The sequence below is a fragment of the Siniperca chuatsi genome, linkage group LG8 (genome assembly GCF_020085105.1).
Source record: "Siniperca chuatsi isolate FFG_IHB_CAS linkage group LG8, ASM2008510v1, whole genome shotgun sequence".
Classification (NCBI taxonomy): Eukaryota; Metazoa; Chordata; class Actinopteri; order Centrarchiformes; family Sinipercidae; genus Siniperca; species Siniperca chuatsi.
The window spans coordinates 7,162,941-7,183,947 of NC_058049.1; the positions used below are offsets into that span (position 1 = coordinate 7,162,941).

At 39.7% G+C, this 21,007-nt stretch overlaps 1 protein-coding gene across 2 annotated transcripts in view; it reads left to right on the top strand.

The window, feature by feature from the left end:
* The window catches only part of pdgfc (platelet derived growth factor c), a 50,006-nt gene that overhangs the window by 18,767 nt on the left and 10,232 nt on the right, over window positions 1-21,007 (top strand). For both annotated transcript variants that reach the window (XM_044205849.1, XM_044205848.1), the window contains exons 2-3: window positions 12,350-12,542; window positions 17,949-18,129. In XM_044205849.1, coding sequence (XP_044061784.1) covers window positions 12,350-12,542; window positions 17,949-18,129 — 374 coding nt within the window. The remainder of the gene's footprint in view (window positions 1-12,349; window positions 12,543-17,948; window positions 18,130-21,007) is intronic.

Below are 21,007 nucleotides of genomic sequence, written 5' to 3' on the forward strand. Positions count from 1 at the left end.
GGTGGACAGTCAGAGGCTTAATGACCTGTGTAGACCATTAAATAGGCAAACTGGGTGCTAAGTGCTTAGCGTCTCCATTTATTTGACATTTATCAAACCATTCCCCAAACAAGCACATCAATTTCCCTGATTTCTTGGAAGGAAGGGGGGTTATTCAGTGTTTGTTGTTGTTGTTGTTTGTTTTGTTTTGTTTTTTCCCTAACCAATCAGCAGGGAGTGATAAATCCATTCCATCGTCGTAATTTATTATTGATAAAAAAAATTTCCATATCTGAACTTACAACAACTTTCACAGCTGCAATGATTTTAATCACGCTTGTGTCCATTTTTCTGTGGATATTTTTCATGAAGCTAGGTAGCTAACTAGCTATGTAGGAAGATAACGATCTTCCACTGATTGGGCAATTGTTTCTCTAACTGATTGGTCTGTTGTTTCGGGGGAACAGCCATCAACACCAGAACTAAATAAATTGCAGATTTGAAAACAAATCTGAAATCTGAAATTTGTGATTTTGTCCTCTGGTATCTCATTTGATGCTTTTACACATTTCACACATGTGGCCTTTATCAAGAGTAACTTCAAAGAGTGCAATGAGTTTAAGTTCCTGTAAATCACAAAAATTATACAAAGTAACCAACTGTAAGAAATGCAGGGGTCAGAGCCATAGTACTAATGTAATGTTTTTATCTCCATATACTGTTTGCATTTGATCACTGCTAAGATCAGTAAGAGGAAGTGGGAGAGAGTGAGATGAGGCTAAGTTTCAGAGTTTTGCCAGTCATAACTTTGCTTTCCAAAATGTGTATACACTCCATTGTATGGTGCCATAGTGATTGAAATACAAATCCTTTGGAAACCCTTGGATGAATGGATCCATAGAGAGCTGCTCTGTGAGCAGCATTGCAATTATACAATAATTGTATTCCCCTCTTATTGGAATTAACCTGCAGACACTAAGTCACTGCCCTCGCCTACAGACGTTTCCCCTCAGAAACATCAATTTTCCCATTTTCTAATCCTCAAATTGCTACTCATGTCAACTTTGAAGATCCAGGTACAAACTTGCTTGGTTTAGCAAAGCCAGCCCTTTGGCAGTTTCTTATGCTGAGATGTATGCTCAGACATTGTTCCTTGGAGTTTGGAGGACATTTGGTTTTGGCATTGAAGGTGGAAAGCAGTAGACTGCGTGGGTGCATGGTGGTGACTGAATTATTTGCAAAGCAAGCCTTTGACCAGGGGGTCATCAGTTTGCATCCTGTGAGAATTTTAGACAGTGAATTAGGCACAATCCTCACCTTTTTCAACAACTGCCATCACAGGGCGTTTAGACCAAAACAAGAAACCATGGCTGTAGTGGGTAGCAACAGGCCTGTATCTGTGTGAGCGAGAGCAGGATGTTACAGGAAAAGAGCAGTTGTGCTCAGCAAACCCTCCCTTGGTAAATAGAGGTTGAAAGGAATATACTTTCATTACCCTGGGTTCTGCACTGCAGCTCCTCTTCTTTACACAGCTGGGCCAAAAGGTTAAAGGCTTGGTGGGTTGGCAGTAATTAGATATCCAGGGCAACCCGCTTAAAGAAATCAATCTGTATCTGGAAGCAAAGCCAGAGACCAGAGAATTTTATCCTTAAACTGCCACAGTTAAAATGTTATTTTACTTGTCTCCTTGTCTGCTGCTTTGGATTAATCATTCAATTTGCCACAGCTGAAAATCTCATCAGACCTTTGAAGGCTTTACTCATATTTGCTTGCATTGCTCATAGCTTCTTAAAGGATTGTTCAGAGGTTATGTTTGTTATGCAAATTGTATGATTTTTGTGAAATTCTACACAGCTGTTGCGTTTAGATGGATATTAGTTAGTGGCTATAGTTTTTAAGAGCCAGGAAATGTAATACAGTGAGCATTGGGAGGTTAGTTAGTGGCTATAGTTTTTAAGAGCCAGGAAATGTAATACAGTGAGCATTGGGAGGTCTATTTTACTTCGATTTTCATGATTTAAGATAAGATTAAAGTAATGGGACAAGGGGAGGAAGATGTGTGAAGACAAACTCACTCAGTGTGTGAAGTTGGCCATTATCCAAGTTGCAGCCAAAGCTATACTGAAATTCAAGCGCAGATCAGAAACAGAATCAGAAATATATATATAATATATAATATAAGATGTGCAGTCCCAGATCAATTTAGAAAGCATTAGTTGAAAACATTATTGACCTCTTTCAAGCTGTTCATTGCAGATTTGAGTGTTTATGTCTTGGAGCCAGAGATCTACAAAGTGGATTGTGATCAGCTATCAATCCTCTCAGCTACGTTCATTGCAAAACCTGCATCTTTGATCAGTCTTAATGGCAGTGTCTGGATCTGGTATGGCAAAGCTTCCAATCTGGCTCGCCACAGATCAAACTGTAATTTTCTCCAAACATCCAGCTGTCCAGCTCACAGATGTGACTACAAAGCAGCCTGGAGCTGCCGTCCACAGCTGTGGAGAGAAGTTTTAAAAAGATGTGGTCCATCTGTCAACGCCTGGTTTCCAGCCAGAAAGGGGAGGTTAGGCCCATCTCCCAGTGTTTGTGAGAAACAACTCACAGCCTTTTTGCTTTTTTGTGCTAAACTATCAGTCCATCTACTTAACAATAATTAATTTTGATATTGATTCTGAGTTTGACAACTGACACTGCTGCTGTTGTGCTGTAGTGTTTTTGCACTGTATCTCCTAGAGATCATTTGTTAATCATTGTTAGTTGTATTGTGATGTCTTTGACCCTGAAATGTTCTATTGGTGTCACGCTTTTCTTTTGTTGTGTTATCTATCGCTCTTCTGCCACCTATCCATTTCTTATTTTTTAAATTCAGAACAAATCAATGTCAATGCTACCAGAAATTTTGCCTCATAAATTTGGCAAATGAGAGTAACAAAACATTTTTAAGAGATTTTTACTTCAAATAACAAAGACTGCATTGGATTTGCATGAAATTGTTGGTGCACTTTATTGTATAAATGACCAGGAGAAATACTGAGGTTGGATTGGTTTATTGTTCATTTTATGGCTGATTTTAGTGCTGATATCATATCTAAATCCAGGCTCAGGGGTTCAGAAATGAAATACCAGAGGGTCAACAAAAATAGACGGCTGTAGTGAAAAGTCTGACACTCAATCTTCCTTTTTCTGGATGCCAAACACAAATGTGGGCACTAATTAGAGGCTCCAAGAAATCATTCAGGGGCGGGGAACCATTGTAACCTGAGGAGAGGCCGTTGTTTGGCGATGAGTATCAGTCGCTGTGCTGGACAGGCTAAAGCCTGAGGGTTTGAAATACTTCACTTTAGTTTTGGTGTGTCTGCAACATCACATGTGCTTGCACACTACTGTGCATTCACTATCATTAAAACCTTATCACAATTTGTAATCATTTTTCAGATAACAGTTTGTGCATTGCATTAACATTTCATAGCAGTTATAGAAGTTAAATCCTTTGTGGGCTTGGGGCTTCTTATGTTATTAAACACTGGCTATTTTAATGAAGAATTAACTGGATGTTGGTTTGTGTTTTAATTGTGTTCTAGCAACTGTGAATTAAGGCTCATTTTTGACAGATTTTCACCCACAAATATCTTTTTTTTAAAACTGATTTTTACCTGGATTTTGGTTTCTACAAATTCAAAAGTTGATGTGTTTCTTGCTGCAGGAAGACAAGAACTTTCTCTCACGTTCCTACTATATCGTAGTATGATACAGTTTACAATATGTTGTAATCTTCATCGTATACTTTTTTAGCAGTTAATATACAAGTCATTAATTCTTTTTTTTTTTTTTTCAACAGGAAAATGATACTGTACAGGGCATGAGCTGTTTTATATACTATGAAATGTGTTTGAGTATTCCTAGATAATTTCTCATTACTAATCTGTTTTAGGCAAATATAAACATATATACATATACCCACTAGGGATCTTCTGTGGGAAAGCTGTAGATAGAATATGAAAGTGTGTACATACGCATGCATGTGCACACACACACACACATAAACTAGTGGTATCAGGTTGGGCCATCTGATATGATCTGCAGATGTTTTGCTTTGCCTTTGCAGCAGGTGTCAACATATGTTCCTCCTACCCACTTGGCCAGACTGACCTCTTGGTTAGAGAGAGACCACCCTTCAGTCAGACGGCCATTGAGTGGAGCATCTCTGCTGGAAATGGTCTGCCCTGCTAAAGTATTTCCGAGCAGGTCATTACCACCCTACCCCCTCCAGGGTCACTGGTCTGGCCTCCCTGTAGATAGAGGTGCATGACAATGGAGCATTTCATAGCAGGGGTCAATAAAGTATCACATTAATATGTTGACACAGCAAAACCAAGGGCTTCAGTCCTTTGAGTGCTGGGACTGATTACATTTCTTGTGACCTTTGACCCCTTCACTTAAAGGGCTTTCATGGGTCATAATTGTCCACCTGTTGATGACAGGACTTGAAGTTTATGGGGTTTAAAAGGTGAAGTAGACAGTAGAAGGAGTAGAAGTAGAGTACTCTTGTCAGCAAATGCAAAATTATTAGTGTGATGTTTTTTTCCCTCTTTCTGTCGATGTAAAAACATACATGTTCTGGCATGCTCTTATGTCCTCCATTGACCAGTGATGTAACATATTTGTCATGGGTCCCATCACACACAGACACAGACTGTCCCCCTTTACAATACAGACCTATTTTTCTCTCTTGAGGTGAAGCAGGTTGAAAAGGTTGTTTTGTATTTCCCAACCCTTGAATGCTGAAAATAATTGTATTCAAGTGTTGGGAAACCCCCACAATGTGAATTAATTTAAAAACCATGGAAAAACTTTCTTGAATGGATAGAATTTATACTGTGACTACATTTTGTGTCATGGAGCCTTTGTGGCTTTGTTGCAGTTGTGGGCGATTGGACAGTTAGTATTGTTGAGCCCCCTAGAGGTTTGGGGCCCAACTGCATTTGCACATTCTGTATGTCTAAAAGCTTTGTTAATATAGCTCTCATGACACATTTGATATAAATATAATTTGAAAATACAGATTAAAAATTACCCAAAGAAAAGAGTATAGATCATGGATATTTACTTGCCAACAATGGATACACTGAAACAGTGACTTGGCTGATGACAGTGATGGGGCTTCTCTCCAAGCCAGCCTTGTTTTGCTCAAGGGCACTTCAGCAGGTCAGACAGTATTTGCAGTTATAGATGGACACAGTGATCAATATTATCTGTACAATTTCTGCCATGAGATGGTCTCTAATCACTGGGCTAGTCATGTGGAGAGCAAGATTATGCAGTTTTGCTCTCGCTGTCAATCAAACTGTATAGGATTAAAAACAAAATCTTCAAATATAGAAAGAATTTGATTTATACTTACTATTAAAAAACACAATGTACACACACATTGTACACCAATGTATACATGTGCTGTGTCAAACACAGCACATGCTAAAGATAAAGATACTGGTAAAGACAGCTCACATTAGATTGCACTAAATACCTGCATTGAATAAATGATCCTTTACAGGGACTTAACATAGAGTGAAATATACTTTATGCACTTCAACATACATGCATTCCACAGTCATTAGGTTGCTGAGACAAGTGTCTGTTTTGGTGACTTATCTATGTATATCACCAGCTCCTGCTATCTTTCCACCCTTATTTCAGCGACCTCTGCAGGGAATTTGGGTGTCAAACCTGTCAAACCGACTTCCTCTTCAGGAGCATATGCCTGGCAGATTAAATCGCTACAGAAGGGTCCCACACAGTCCAAATTATTTTTTAATGGTATGAAAGATTCCCATGGCGTGTTTCAGCCCCTTTGCCCGACTGACTGTAAACCCAAAAGCAATAAATATCCTAAGCAGGGTTGGGAATTTACTGCACCTGTAGTAACCACTGCACCGTCTTAATAAGCAACAGATGTTGGATTGATTGCATCAAGCCCGAAACACATGCATTGAAAAAAGAGAATTCTTTGTTAGGTACAGTTTCATCACCTGACCAAAGCTGCTTCAACTCTGTTGCTCAGGGCCTCACATTCATTTTGATCAGCAGGTAACAGGGCTGAAATTAAAAACAATTTGGATTTAGTGTCACAGTGACTCGGCTGTCGATTACCAGACAGGAACTAGCTGTCGTGAATGGTTATCCATGATGCATGAGGCTGCTGGGAGAACACAGTGTAGTACGGGACCAATCTTTATTGGTCCATAATGTGTGAAAATTACAATTTAGCCAACTTACAGAGCAAATACAACCCCCATGGCAGTGTAATTCATACTGATTTGATTTGGCCCTAGTATGAACCTTTTAACCCATTTTTTGTATTTTTAATTTTAGTCAGGACCAATTGAAATGGTAAATAATGGCTATTCCCATTTAAAAGTATCTTGTCTGATCTCATATTTGAGGCAGGCAGAAATATTTAGTGCTTTCTCAGGGCTGAATAGTGGTGTGGCCTAAATTTTCCTAGTCTTCCAGAAGAAAGGCAAATTTATGTCTACTATATCATGCAGTATGACCACCAGATAAACTCCAAAGCTAAGGTCCGACGTAGTAACCGTCACTGTAATGATATAATGTGAAGAAAGATGAATTTAGTGAGCCTAACAGAAACCAGAATGGATGGTTTTCATTCCTCCCACTCCTTTTTTATGAGAAACATGCAGCAGTCTGGACAAAAGGGCTGCTCTCATTAGTCAGTCTTTGCTTGAAGGCATCTAACATGTATTAATGCATCTGGGTATGCATGTCTGTGTGTTTGGGTGTATGTGTGTGCATGGGCTTGTGAGTGTGTATGGGGGGGGTGTACATTTGCTATGATCATTATGCGGTCTTATGTGTATATTAATACTACTCTTTTAATTAATAAAATTATAGTTTTTTATTATCATCACTAGTAGTAGTATTAATAGATGCTTGTGTGCACTAAAATAACAGTGTGCACATGTCCATGATTCTCTGCATGATTACTCCAGTGGCAGGGGAAAGGTTAATGTTTAACAGCATGAATGGTTCACCCACTAACGTGTGAACAAAGCACAATGGCTGCACTGTATAGGCTCCTATTTATTCAGAGCCACTTCCTTCCTTAATAGTCAGCTCTACTTTCCTCACAGAGGAAAAAAGTAGGTCAAGGAAAAGTCATGTTTGAGGTAATTCACTCTAGGGGACCGCTTCTCTGATCATTAGATGACATTGGTTAACCCCAAGAGTGAGGTCACTTTCAAGTCAAAGTTACACCCAGAATCCGGCCCGACTAGTAGCGTGTCTCTGCATTTTACAGTACACGGAGGGTAAATTGGAGAGGGAGGATATCAATGGGAAGGTTGAAAAGAGAGAACCATGAAAAGACAGTATTGTTTATAAAAGAAAATAAAGAAAAGCTTCAGGAAAAAAGGAAGGAGGCTGGTTTGTGACCTTGTGGATCTTGCTTTAATCAAATATTGGTTTTCAGTTGATGTACTCTGAAAGAGCATACTCTTAAGAAGTTTCTGCTTTGATGCAAGTGAACAAAAGATCCACAGCGAAGAATCACTTGGATGGTTCATTCTTGATCTTCATGCACAAAGACCTGAACCGAAGAGGAATGCAAACACATTGTTCCCCCACCTACTGCAAGTACTTGTGATGAGTGTGTAAGGATTAAGCAGGATATTTGCAGACGTTTTGGATTAAATATGATTTCATCCATGCAGATCTCTAGAATACCTTTTCATCAGGACCTAATGCTTTTATGTCAATGCTTCCCCCCCTTCTTTTTCCCCTTTCTCTGCAACAGCAAGCTCAGATTTTCCTTTCACATTCTCCCCATGATTATAGTCTTAATATAGAGGCATTCCAGTCATCATTTAACAGATTTTCCCAAGGAATTATGTACAGAGAGAGCCCTAAAAAGCAAACATCCATATAGACATCTTTATAATTGTGCAAGTAATGTTAGATTTTTATATTTATTTTTTAAATAAATACAATATGTACAACTGCTATTATGCAATACAGTACATCTGGACTTGTATATTAAAAAATCACTTTTTTCCCTCTCATTATTCATTGTGTACTTCATGAGCCTGTATGTTGGAGCCCTCAGTAATGGGGATGTAATTAAAAACATGTCATTGTGATGGAGGGCCAAGCTTTAATAGCATGAAAGCTATCGGCTTGTTTCCTACTGAGCCAGCAAATGGATATAAAAACAGTCAATCAAACCTAGTGTGTTGCTGCTAGTTGCACCAGAGATTAAAAGAGCAATCAGCCATTTTTTCAGTCGTTTCTGCAAAGAAATCAAAAAATATTGACTACAGAGACAAAAAGTTAGGTAGATTTCTTTGAATATGATCATGCTGTTATTAACCCCATGAAGAAGGTGTACTGTAGTCCTGAACCACAAAATATGGCTTCAAGGGGCATTTTTTAATCCAGTCCTAGATAAAATGTCTATTTTCTGTCTTTGAGTGCAAGTATTATTTTGCAAACCGTTTGATTTGCCCGAAGAAGGTGGCCCTTATTTGATGTGACAGTTTGTACTTGAGGCCAAACTTTTCACACAGTTATGAAAGAGCCTGTTCATTGAGAATTCATGCCTGGGCTTTGTTTTTCTTTGCATCTGGCACTCTCTCATTCAATCTGTTCCCACCTGGCTCACTACCAAACCCAAATGAAAACATCAAAGTGATATCTGCAATCTGAAGTAATTGTTTTTTTAAAAAGTGTCATTGTTGTTTTATCTACTTACTCTATTTGATAGACAGCATCAGTCGGGATGCCAGGAGAGAAAGTCCGGATGTCATCAAGTTATATCTTGATAAAAATTTTGTTTTTTATTGAATCAGAGAGGGGTTGGACACCTTTCTATCAACAAGAAAAAAACATAAAATTAAAAGGACATCCAAGAAGAAAATTTACTGATGCCATTCCAGTGTGGGGGATGGATAGATTTTATGTTTTTAAAATTATTATTGTATTCTGAAAAGCAAATTTGAACAAATATTAAATAGATAATAACTGACTCATTTGAAAAGTGATGTGCATTTGTTTAACAATTGACTGTTTGCTAAACCCCCTCCACTGAACAGCGATTGTCCAATCATAGCTTAGCAACTGTAACTAGGCACAGCAGGCCTGTCAAGCTTTGGATTTCTCATGTTGAAGTGGTGTTCGTGGGGCTGTGGGGCTGTGGGGCTGTGGGGCTTTTTTTAATTGCCTTTCAGAAAACCCCAAAACACGACTCTAGCAGCTCTGTCCCATTCCTTACTGAATTTGAGGAACATAGGAACACACTGGTTAGTCCTCATCCTAAAAGTCTTTTTTCCTGTAACATTAAAAATGAAAACATAAACTTTCTTGCTTGGCCAAGTATGTCAGCTACCGAACAAGGTCAGGTTAGAATGAAACATGAGTCTGATCTTTCATTTTTCCTTATCAGACTTTAATACAAGGACTTGCTCTACACCACAATAGAAAAGCACACTTTCTTTATTTCCCTGCCTTTTACGTGGATTATCGGCTGGTGAGGATGCTGAATGTTTGCCTGGGAAATGCAGCTTTAGCCTCAGTCTTTTAGCACGATATCATGTATGTAGCCATCAAGTGCATATTTAAGACCCCTTTTACAGGGTGAGAAAGCTGGAAAATTAGCTAGCTAGCTAGCTGATAAAATCTGCCAGCGACAGTTGACATTTCAGCCTGCTTTTGTCTACTCCTTGTCTGAAATCAAGGACACATTGTTTCAAAAGTTACTAAGAACTTCGGGTGGTGAATCTGCCACTGTTATTGTAAACCACATATGTGCCCTGTGAGGATGTCCTGCTTGACATGCGTAGCAACAGGGGGGTGAACTGTCAATTCTCTGAATTGTTACTCGCTTTAAATTGAAAAAGTGAAAAACAGACAGTACCCTGTTGAAGGTGGTTTCACTCACCTATTTTCAGTGACCACTCCTTCAGACAGATGTGTTGTCCTTGGAACCATCCTGAGAAACTCAGAGTTGCTGTGGAACTGTTTGACATTATACAGGGTGAGCACAAACTTAACCTGCCTATGTTTTTATTTCTATTGAAAGCAAATAACCTCAGGCTGCTGGGTATGAATCACATCCTTAAATTACATTTATGGCAAAATAAAGAGTAATCATGCTCAAAATGTGTTTCAAATATAAATTTGTCTATACAAGTTGCACTGGGGAAATGGTTACTCATCTGTTTAATGCACTGACAAACTTCCAGCAGCACACTCCTTCTCCTGAACACACTAAACCCCTGCTGGTTCCTCTAAAGGCTAGACGTATTGGATTGGTTTATGAATGATCATCACTGATACTAAAATAAATACTGCTTGAACAAATTGAGGAATGGCTGCGGATGGGATCAATTTATCGGTGTAATTTCAGAAAGTCATGAAAATTTCAACACAGCATGTTGATACTAATAACAATTTGAGCTAGGGTTGAACGAAACTGTTGTGTACGGAGCCCCCTAAAGGTCATGGCGAGAATTTTTTTGAGGACTACTTTTGCATTCCCTCGCAATATGTTTCGCGTTACCTCTCAATGTTTTGTTTTACCTCACAATAAATTTTGCATTCTCTCACAACACTTTTGCATTACCGCACAATACCATTCCTTCAGAGCCATATGTCTATTTCCACTCAGCTGCTCCCAGCGCAACGCAACAGTAAATCAGCTCAATGAATTTTACTATGAACTGGTCATTAAGTATGCTGATATAGTAGGCTACTACTGCTCAATAGGCATGCAAGGTTATGTAATTAGTGAAAGTAAAATTAAACAAATTCTTCGATCAAGAGGTCTCTCCAGAAGAAAGCAGTAGCCTAATGTAATCTGCAGGATGCTGTCAGTTTCATTCATGAACAGTTACTGTACTCTGTACTATACTGGACCCCACAGTGGTTTCACTGAGGAAAAGGAGATGTCTCCAGAGGCAGAATTACAGATGTGCAGTTGAATCTACCTCATTAAGCTAATTTGCTGTATTTGTATTAGTAAGAAAAAGCAACAAACAAGAAGGTGACTGAAATGCTGCAAACAGAGTCTGTGGTTCTGTCACTGAAAGAGCAGACAACATTGAACCACTTGCAGAGATCAGGAATGCAGATCAATCATGTACTTACTGTGAATTTGATCGTTTTCACATACAGTTTTTCACTTATGACAAAGACTAGCTCTTTCCTCCTATGTTCAGTGCTTGTGCTAAGCTAGGCTAACCACTGTATTGAAAAGAGTATTTGTGTTATATTCCTGTAATTCCTGTAAAGGTGATCGTTCATGACGATTATACTAAGAGATTATGTTATTTTGAAAATGAGACCCTACTTTGTATTGATTTTGATTGCTTAAAGGTCCAGTATGTAAGATTTAGTGGCATCTAGCGTTGAAATTGCATTTTGCAACCATTTGAATAACGCTCAGATCATCCTCCCGTTCCAAGCGGGTAGGAGAAACTACAGTGGCCTCCGTGGAAGGGGACCCGCTCCCTCTGTAGATAAAAACGGCTTATTCTAAGGTAATGAAAACATGATTCTTATTTTCAGGTGATTATACACTAATGAAAACATTTGATCTATTATTTTGACCTGGTGAATTGAAAACAGTCCTGTAATCAGCAAGGCTTCAGGGTGTTGTCATTGCACTGTGAGGCTCAGGTATCCTGGCAATTTTTCTCCTGAAGGTGACGGGGCCTGATGTAGCCCCAGGGGACAGAGTGACAAGCTTCGTCACTGTGATTAAATCCTGCTGCCACTAGTCCCAGTGGGCCTTAATGGCTTTATGAAAGGAGTTTGGTGAAACCCATAAGGCAGTGTTTCCTTTGATGTACTCTGCATGGAGCTGATGTTTTAGATTTGGCATCTTTAGAATTGTGTGAAAGCTTTATCTAATTAACAGATAAAGAGCCGTTTAATGTTTTTTTTTTATTGTATGTGTGTACCAATTATTCAATGATTTGCCTGTATAATCATTTGTCATTTAACAGGAAGGTATGAAACATGTTTGAGCCATATATGTCAGGGTTTCCCAGACAAGACTGTCTAAAGCTGAATAAAGCATTAAGGGAGCGTCACTGTGGTCTTACCTTTTATATTGGACATTTGATCAATATTTCATATTGCATTGTACCTCTTTGCAAGGTGCTTGACATGTCTATGTTTCAAATCATAAGCTTAGCGTCTTCTCCAAACCAAGCCCTCGTCAGTGAAATAACGCATATGCCCCTCCACCCCCCACGCCCCACCCCCCCACCCCCCATGGCTACTGATTTAATCTGAACCAAATTAAACTGCTACAGTAAATGCAAAGCACAAAACATGCTGTTTTTTGTTTTAGGAGTGCAAGATTCCCATCAGGAGAAGATCATAACAGTGTCTGGAGAGGGAATGCTCCACAGCCCAGACTTCCCACACACTTACCCCAGGAATACCGTGTTGGTCTGGAGACTTGTGGCGACCAGTAACATGAGGATCCATCTCACCTTTGATGAGAGGTTTGGTCTGGAGGACCCCGAAGATGGCATATGCAAGTAAGAACAGTTGTAGATTTATACTAGTGTCTCAGTATAAATACAAGCAGATCAAAATACTATTTTTGCCTCATATGGAAGAGTACACCTAATTTGGGTGACAATGGCTTGCTGGCCATCTTATCCGTGTTGCTTTATGCTAACAGACTAACATCTTGATTGATAGCAGTAAACTTGTCAGTGGTTTTTCATATATATCTGCGATTTAGACAAAACAAAGTTAATTTTATATATATAACAAAGCATTTCTGAGTTGCATAATGTATCAGATTATTTTGTAAGATGTTCCTCTCCTTTTTTTGTTCCTGTCCTCCAACTAGGCTGTATTTCTGTGTAATGTGTGCTAAATGCATGCACCAAAATTATTGGGACACATCATTTTCCTCTCAGGGTCCTTCTCACTAATTTGACAAGCGTGCCAACCTCCAAAAAAATCTCAAACTGTATTTTTTTAAATGGTAGAAAAGGTTTCAGTCGTAGTCATCTGGACACTGTTTTCAGAATCAAGACGTTTCAGCTCCAATCCGGAAGTCTTTCTCAATTGTGAAAACATGGACCGGGAACTCAGAAATTTCACAATTGAGAATGACTTCCGGATGGGAGCCGAAACGTCTTGATTCTGAAAACAGTGTCCAGATGACTACGACTGAAACCTTTTCTACGAAAGAACACTCCTGGACGAATGAGGGACTACACCATCTTATTTTTTTAAATGGTATATAATTTTAATTACATTTTTATTTTTATAAGAAAAAGTAGCTTTTATCGTCTAAATGAAAATGTGATCTGTTACAATTGATGAGACGGATAACCTCCTTCAGCAGTTAGCTGTAGCAGTGCAGAGTTTTTCATTAAGAGTTTCCTCTGCTTGCTTGGCCAGCTCTCATCAAATGGGGGCTTCCCCAGTTGGCATGACAGATACGTGTTGGGCTGGGGTAAAGACGTGTCCTGCCTGTGTTGTAGTCCATCTTTAAAGATTTTGAGTCAGAGTGTGGCCATTTGTGAAATTGCCTTTGGTCTGCTGTGGCAGCTCGTGAATATTGAAAACCCAGCAGTACAGTGATTTATTTCACCCAAGACCTCATGATGACGTGTTTCAGACCTGCATATTTTACTTGATGTAGTTGATGTTTATAGCTGTTCACATGATTGTTCGAAAGACACATGTCACCCTCTGACTGGCAACACAAACACAAACGCACACATACTGTAAATACAGTACATCCTCTGCTTTTTTGAGGAGCCCACTTTCAATAACTCCCTGGGTCTGCCTGTATTGCTATTCAACTTAAACAGGATCCCAAGGCCCGACGATCGATTTACCCTCTGTGCATTATGCTTAGTGCCCTGCTGTCAGTATATCACATCTGACTGGTTAGCATGGAGGGGGCAAATCAGTGGAAGGTGGGAAAGAGCTGGGGGAGGGTGACCTTGCTAGTCATTCCTGGAGAGCCCCCTAATGGATGATAAGCTGAACGACAGTTCTCCACAGAGTTGACAAGCTTTATATGTTGGACATGGCAGCACTAGATGAACACGCATCTTTTGAGAAATTAACTGTACAAATCAGGAAATTAAAAGAAGATGTGGCCATTCAATGACAGTTCCTGGGCATTCAACTTAAATGATCAATGAGGTGTTTGTGATACTTGGTCCAGAGTCTGGTTAAAGACGGGTTTATAGCTGATTTAACCGAAGTGAAGAAAAGTGAAGAAACAGTATGTGAGTGCAGGTAATTCGAGCCAGCACACCTCTGCGGTGGGCCGGGTGCACATTGACGAATGAGGTTAGTGTTGCTGTTTAAACCCATGAGGCAGAGTTCCACAGTGAGGCAGGGTGCAGATTGACAACATTTGTGCCGTCCTACCTTTACAAGACTGCACTAGTCAGCGTCCTCAGGGAGTGGGGCGAGAGACAATAACAACATCCTTTTCCAGGGTCATGCAAGTCATCACCACATCTACCGCTCCAGCTCTCACATTTTTCACCCGCCCCAGGACCACCGGGCCCAACAGGTTTTGATCAGATCCCAAGATACACACTCTTCGCAAGGTTGGCAGATATATGAATGCAGCATGCAATCACAAGCAGAAACAGACACACATTCACAAGTCTATCTACTTGACTCCTTTTTCTCTCAAACACACACTCTCTCTGTCCCACATACACACACTTACATTAACAAGCCTCTGACCTAGTCTGCATAAATTTATTCACAAAATCTGCCCTTAGACCTTCATTCCACTGGTGTTATAGCAAAAGACATTCATAAACAATGTTATTGATACACTGCTCTTGCCCTTGTGTCACTGCACAATGTGATGCAAATAACTGTAATCTCCTGTCCAGTGATTCACAGCAATGACAGAGGATAAAAAAAACAACAGTGGGAGATGTGTTCGGCTCTGGTAGCAAGCCTGGAGCGAGAAGTCTTTGCTAAGATGAGAGGGAGGCTGTGTAGTCGAGATGCTCATCTGCTATTCTGTTTGTCTGTGGCACGATGAAAAGCATTCTTACCAAATCCACTGGAGGAGAGGCATATTGGAGAGGGATTGGTCTTGCTGCTGGTTGGCATGGCAGCAGAGTCGTGCTTGACGGCTCACAGACAGGACTGTTTTCAGAAAGGGATTTATCCTCTCTGTCTTTAGTCTAAAAGGAGAGGACTAAATAACAGTGTTCGTGTTGCTAATCTGTGTCATTTCAGTGGTATATATTGTATCTATTAATAATGTACAAGGAAGAAACCTATGTAGGAGAAAGCTTTTTGAATATTAAACACAGTTTCCTTGCAGTGTGCAGGAAGGTAATCCTATCTGGTTGTGTATATAAGATGCCTTTGTTGTTCTGGTCCTGTTCACTGTGACTGTATGTACAGTTTGGTGTGTATGTCAGTGCATTTGTAAATCTGAGAAACCGCTGTTAGACATGGTGATTCTGAACACATGGCGATGTGTAATGATCAGAGAGTCCTGCATTATTGATGAGCCATCTGTCAAAGCTCTGGAGCTGTCTGAGGGCTGATTTTTAGAGAGGAAAGCCTCTCTCTTCACTGACCTCCATCGAGAGAAGCTAAACTGATATTTTATCCTTTTCCAAAACCATTTCATGCCAGTCTGGTTTGCATTTATATAAATGAATGTTTTACAGTTCATACAGTTGTCTAACATTTGTACAATTAAACTGTGAATGTATGGTTTTGCAAAATTTCAGTTTTACCTTTCCCAATACGTTTGTTTGTGCAGATTATAAACTTCCTGTATAACTTTCCAAATCAAAGGCAACAGAGTCAGTAAATTTATCGACCCCCCTCCCCTTCAGTTTATTTAACATCGCAGAAAATCCATTTTTAGTCTTGCTCATGTCCCTCCATGTTGTTTTATTGAAACCAGCTTGAACTGAATCTGTCAAGCCTGTGCAAAATGTAAACAATGTCCTTGAAATCCAAATATCCAAATTGGCAGCACTGAATGAGAGGTTAGCGTGCCTGTTGACGCAAATGGCAAAGTGATTAATCCCAGACTGTGAAGAGTCAGTTAAACAAGGCTGTATTGAATGCAGTGCAGCCACTGGTTACACACGCAGGTATAAATAATAAAGGCTGAACTCCTCAACTGTGTTTCTTAAGTGCTGAGGTTGGTTGATGTTAGCCTTGGCACACCAAAGGAGTCTGGAGCATGTGCATATGCTTCTGCACTTCATAATGTTTACTTGTATTATGGGTTGGCAGGATGGCCAGTGGAGAGAGAGATTGTCATGTAATTACAGGGTCGCAAAGTTTGGTCCCCACAACAAGCAAAATGGTGCTTTTATTTATATTTTTCTCAATTGAAATTAATATTATCATTTTATTTAGTGAAATTCATGACACTAAATCCTTGAAATCCATTAAACCCATCATGTTTAAACTAAATATTATTTCAAAAATGCATGGGATTTTTTAAAATACAATGTCTGATTTTCAGCCACCAATAGCTTCTGAAGTTTTTAGTGATTGTTATGTTTATAGTCACAAAAATACTGTATAATTTAAACTCTGTTGCAGTCCAGTTATGTGGGTTATTTCTGTGGGTATCGAAGATGAGTTGCTGATAATGAAAATGGAAATACGATTCTGAATACTCAATATACAGTAATAAAGGTTAAAAGATAAAAGCACATTATTGCAGAATTCTTTTGCAGAATATCCTCATAGAGCTATTCATAATGTATTTTTTGTTTACACTGATGATTTTGGAGTCCAGCAGCACAACATACAATACAGTACATTATGACCAGCTCAAGGTTTAATTAAAAACTATATTTCAATGACAACATGTAGCATCAGTATAATAGGCCTGTCAAAAGGCTGCATCAGCAGCCATAACTACTAAATAGTAACAACAGCTGCTTAGTCTGCACTGTCAGCCAACCTGAGAGTTGTCCTCAATACACTGGCAATATCAAGTTCATTTTTATTCATTTAATTCAGGCAGTAAATAACAGAAACAAATCTCATCTGTCATCTCTGAGATATTGTAACCTGCTGTTAAAGATATTTATTTTCTTTTTTTTCCTTTAATGAGATTAAACCTTTATTTCCCTGGGCAGCTTTATTGCTATTAACAATCTCAGCTTCAGAAGGCCAAGGCAGAGCTAAGGAGACAGCACCATGGTAAACATTAAAGGTGGGGTATGCGATTCTGGAGAAATCCAATACCATGATATAGAGCCACCACGACACAGCAAGTAATGTAACTAACGTTAGTTAGGTTGTAAGCTAGCAAACTGTTGAGTTGCTGCTGCAAAGATAACAGCCAGAGAGGACGAGACGGTATCCCAGAGCCAGCAAACCAGCTCCAGACAACTTACAACTCTCCTGCTACTATAGCTAACTGATGTTAGCAACAGCATATGTTGGCCAACTAGAAAGTAAGCTGAATGTCCATGTCAAGTCACTTAACGTTACCTGACACACAAATCGTGGCTGGAATGGCTGGAATAGTGTTGTGAGGCCTGGTCCGAGCCACTTTTGTTTTCTCATTTACAGAGCCAGGGATGTGTACAAACACTGGAGTTTTTTTCAGCACACACACTGAATGGACAGCTAGCGGACTGTTTGGAGATATTCGCTGAATTTAACAAAACGACGTGTATTGGATTAGAATCGCATATCCCACCTTTAAAGGTGCTGACAAGCTTACAACAAACAAAAATACAATTGAAGTCAACTAACATGCGTATCTAGAGGTTTAAATCTACCATATGAAGGCTCAAACAAAGCCAGTAGTAGCTGCAAGTTGTGGTGTAACTTGGTCAAAGACTATTTAATGATAGTAGAACACAGTGTTCAGAGTGGGCCCAATAACTGGTGATGTCTGAGAGACTAAAATAATCAGTTTTTGCACTTTCTCTGTCTCACTCTACCAGGTACGACTTTGTGGAGATAGAGGATCTGACTGAGAAGACTGTCCTGGGTTGCTGGTGTGGGTCACAGTCAGTACCAGCTAGTCACACATCCAAAGGCAGTCAGATCAGGATCCGCTTCATCTCTGATGAGTACTTCCCCTCTGAGCCGGGATTCTGCATCCACTACTCCCTTCAGCCTGTGGTATGTACAGTTTCAATGTGCACTGTGAGTTGAGCGCTTAGCTGTCATTAGATTTTCTCTGCCTCTATCTCCAACTTCAGGGAGGTCACAAGGCAGTAAGCAATGCCTTTCCATGCAAGCACAATTAAAATAATTTGCTTGTTACATAACATGGTGTCTTCATTTGCAATCATCCATTTCTGCTTATCTGTACCCGAGATTTTAAGCATCATTGGGGATTATGTTTAAGCACTTTGGAACATCTGGCACCTGTGCTATCATTTATTTTAGTTATGAAGATACACACAAGCCAGAACAGCTCATACACTTATTCACAGACAAAACAAAATGTCCACAATCTCTACAATGACAGTGGTGAGTACAACCAAGTTGCCAACCTAAAGGTATATCCGCTAAAGGTATAGTTTTCCTTCTAGGATTAAAATGGGAAATTTCTGTAATGGACCCTGAAATAGTTCCAAAACATTAGACAAATCAAAATATATTCACTTCAAATGGTTTCAAACTCCGTGATTTTCTCATTTTCTGGGGCTAGTATTGTTTCCATTTTTAAACAATCAAACTGGTATGTTCTATATTACTGTTCTATATAAAACCATAGACCCCCTGAACCTGTACTATATCTATAGATCCAGTCAGATGAGTCTGACAGACAAGGTGCCTGAATGTCACTGATGGTGTTGCTTGAGCCTGAGATGGAGAAAATAAGTGGTTACACATTCACAAAGAGGTCCTCTGACCCTTGGGGGGATTCATTCAAGCCCCTGAAATGAAAGTAGGAATTAAGAGATAGAAGTGCTTTTTCTGTGGAAAATTGACACACTGCTGTCCGTCTGTTTCATTTTCTGTTCGCATTTTATCATCATATACAGTAGTTCAAAAGTAATACCCCTTTTATGTGTTTTTATAGTACCCCACTTCACAAAGTGTTATTTTACTATATACTTAGGACTGAACTATATTTCTGGCAACAAACACAACCAGTCCTTCTTTCTGCTCTTTCCTGTTATTTCTCACCTTCACTTGTGTTTGCCTGTAACATAGATTATAATCTTTGTTTCCATTCACCTTTTAGACTTTTGGCAGATACTTAACCAATAGAATTCAGGGTGTGTGCATAGCATACGCCTAAACTCATTCAGTACATCACCAGCTTTGCTAAAGAATGGTGGAGAGCACAAGACTCAAGCAACAATTGCAGCCTTGAGGTTTGTGTCACGAGTGTGATTGTGAATAATAAAAAGATATTAGCTAAATATCAATGGGTGGAGCCAAAGTACCAATATTTGTCAGAGCATACTGTAGAGTAGCCTTAGTACAAAAACTGAATGACAAAGAAAGAAGCCCTTATCAGCTTCTTCTGTTCGTGTCTCATGACCTCTCACTTGACTTCAGTCGGACAATAGCCAGAAAATCAGGCTTCACCTCAGTTATTCAGCCTGGCATTGTTTCTTGTTAACTGACTAACCAATCAGTTGCCAGTGACTATCTGTCTTGCTGATCTCATTTTCAGTTCACACAGAAGCTGTTATAGCACTTGCTAAGAGCAGTTAACTTTAATGTTTTTCTAAACAATAGAAATATGCCATTTCAAAAATTTACAACAACTATAGCTGAATTAATCCCATCCATACTTGTCGCCATTTTTGTGGCCATTCTGTCACTGTTTCATTGCTAGCTAACTAGCTATCTCCGTAGGATGAAGACGTCCCCATGCCTACAAAGCTCTGATTGGTTTTTACAGCCAAAGGAAGCAACTATGACCCAATTAAATTGCTGAACATACTAAAAACGTGGACAGTGATTCAGAAATCAAGCACCAGCTAAGCTAGCAGGACAGGACCTTGCCAGAAAAACAAAGAGGCTGCTCACTGCAGAGCCAATGGGTCTGGTCCAGCCGCACCCTAAGACTGTCAGAGGCCAGTTTGAAGACAGGGAATACAGTACTGTGGTGGTTTTCTTTACCCCTGGCAACCTCTCAGTGAACATGGCAGGCCCGGGACCGAACACAGCCTCCGAGACCAACAGGGAATACAGGACCAAGGTAATTTACAGAGTTTCACCAAAATCAGTGAATAAAGTTATAAAGTTGTGCTTTTGTACAGTGATCAGTGAGGCCCAAGCTATATCTTTTTTCCTAGGGTGGCGAAGGCATGACCTGCCCTACTCTGCCTCTGATTGGCTCACCCTGATATTCTTACCCTAACTTTAACCAATCTCATGGAGCTTTGCTTGGTCCAGAGAGGTCAAGCTCCAATCATTTGGCTCTGCAGTGAGCACCACTTGGAAAAACAGTTCTGTGGCTCCATCCTTTGAATTTTGACTTGATCAGTGAGATAGGGCAGTTCTGCCTCCAACAAATGCTTGCATAACTACCCTAAAAAAAGGTCTGAAAAATGTTAGAAATGACTTCTGTGCCTGCACGTCTAGCCATCTTTGTCTTGATCTATCCTCTTTCCATTCCTCATTCTCCTTCACTTTCTTGCTTTTTTTCTGTCCTGGTCTTTAGACCACACACGCACATGCACACGCACACGCACACACACACACACACAAATACACACAGAATCCCTTTGTCCCTGCTCCCTTCACTGACAAAAGCCTGGAGATAAACTGAAGAGACAACTGCCATGTTTTAACCTGTCATGTCAACCTGTAATGGCCTGTAGCACTGTGAAATCTGACAAGCACAAATAGGCAACTTAGGTAGGTAACTTAGGTAACTCACTGATTGCACTTTGTATTATCTTTGTAACAAAAGCTTTTTTGTTCTTTTATTCCTCATACACGTAATTATTGTATTGTAGATAGCATTACTAACTGACATAGGATTTATTGACTGAAAACATACTGTCATGCTGAGTATCAAAGCTGTATT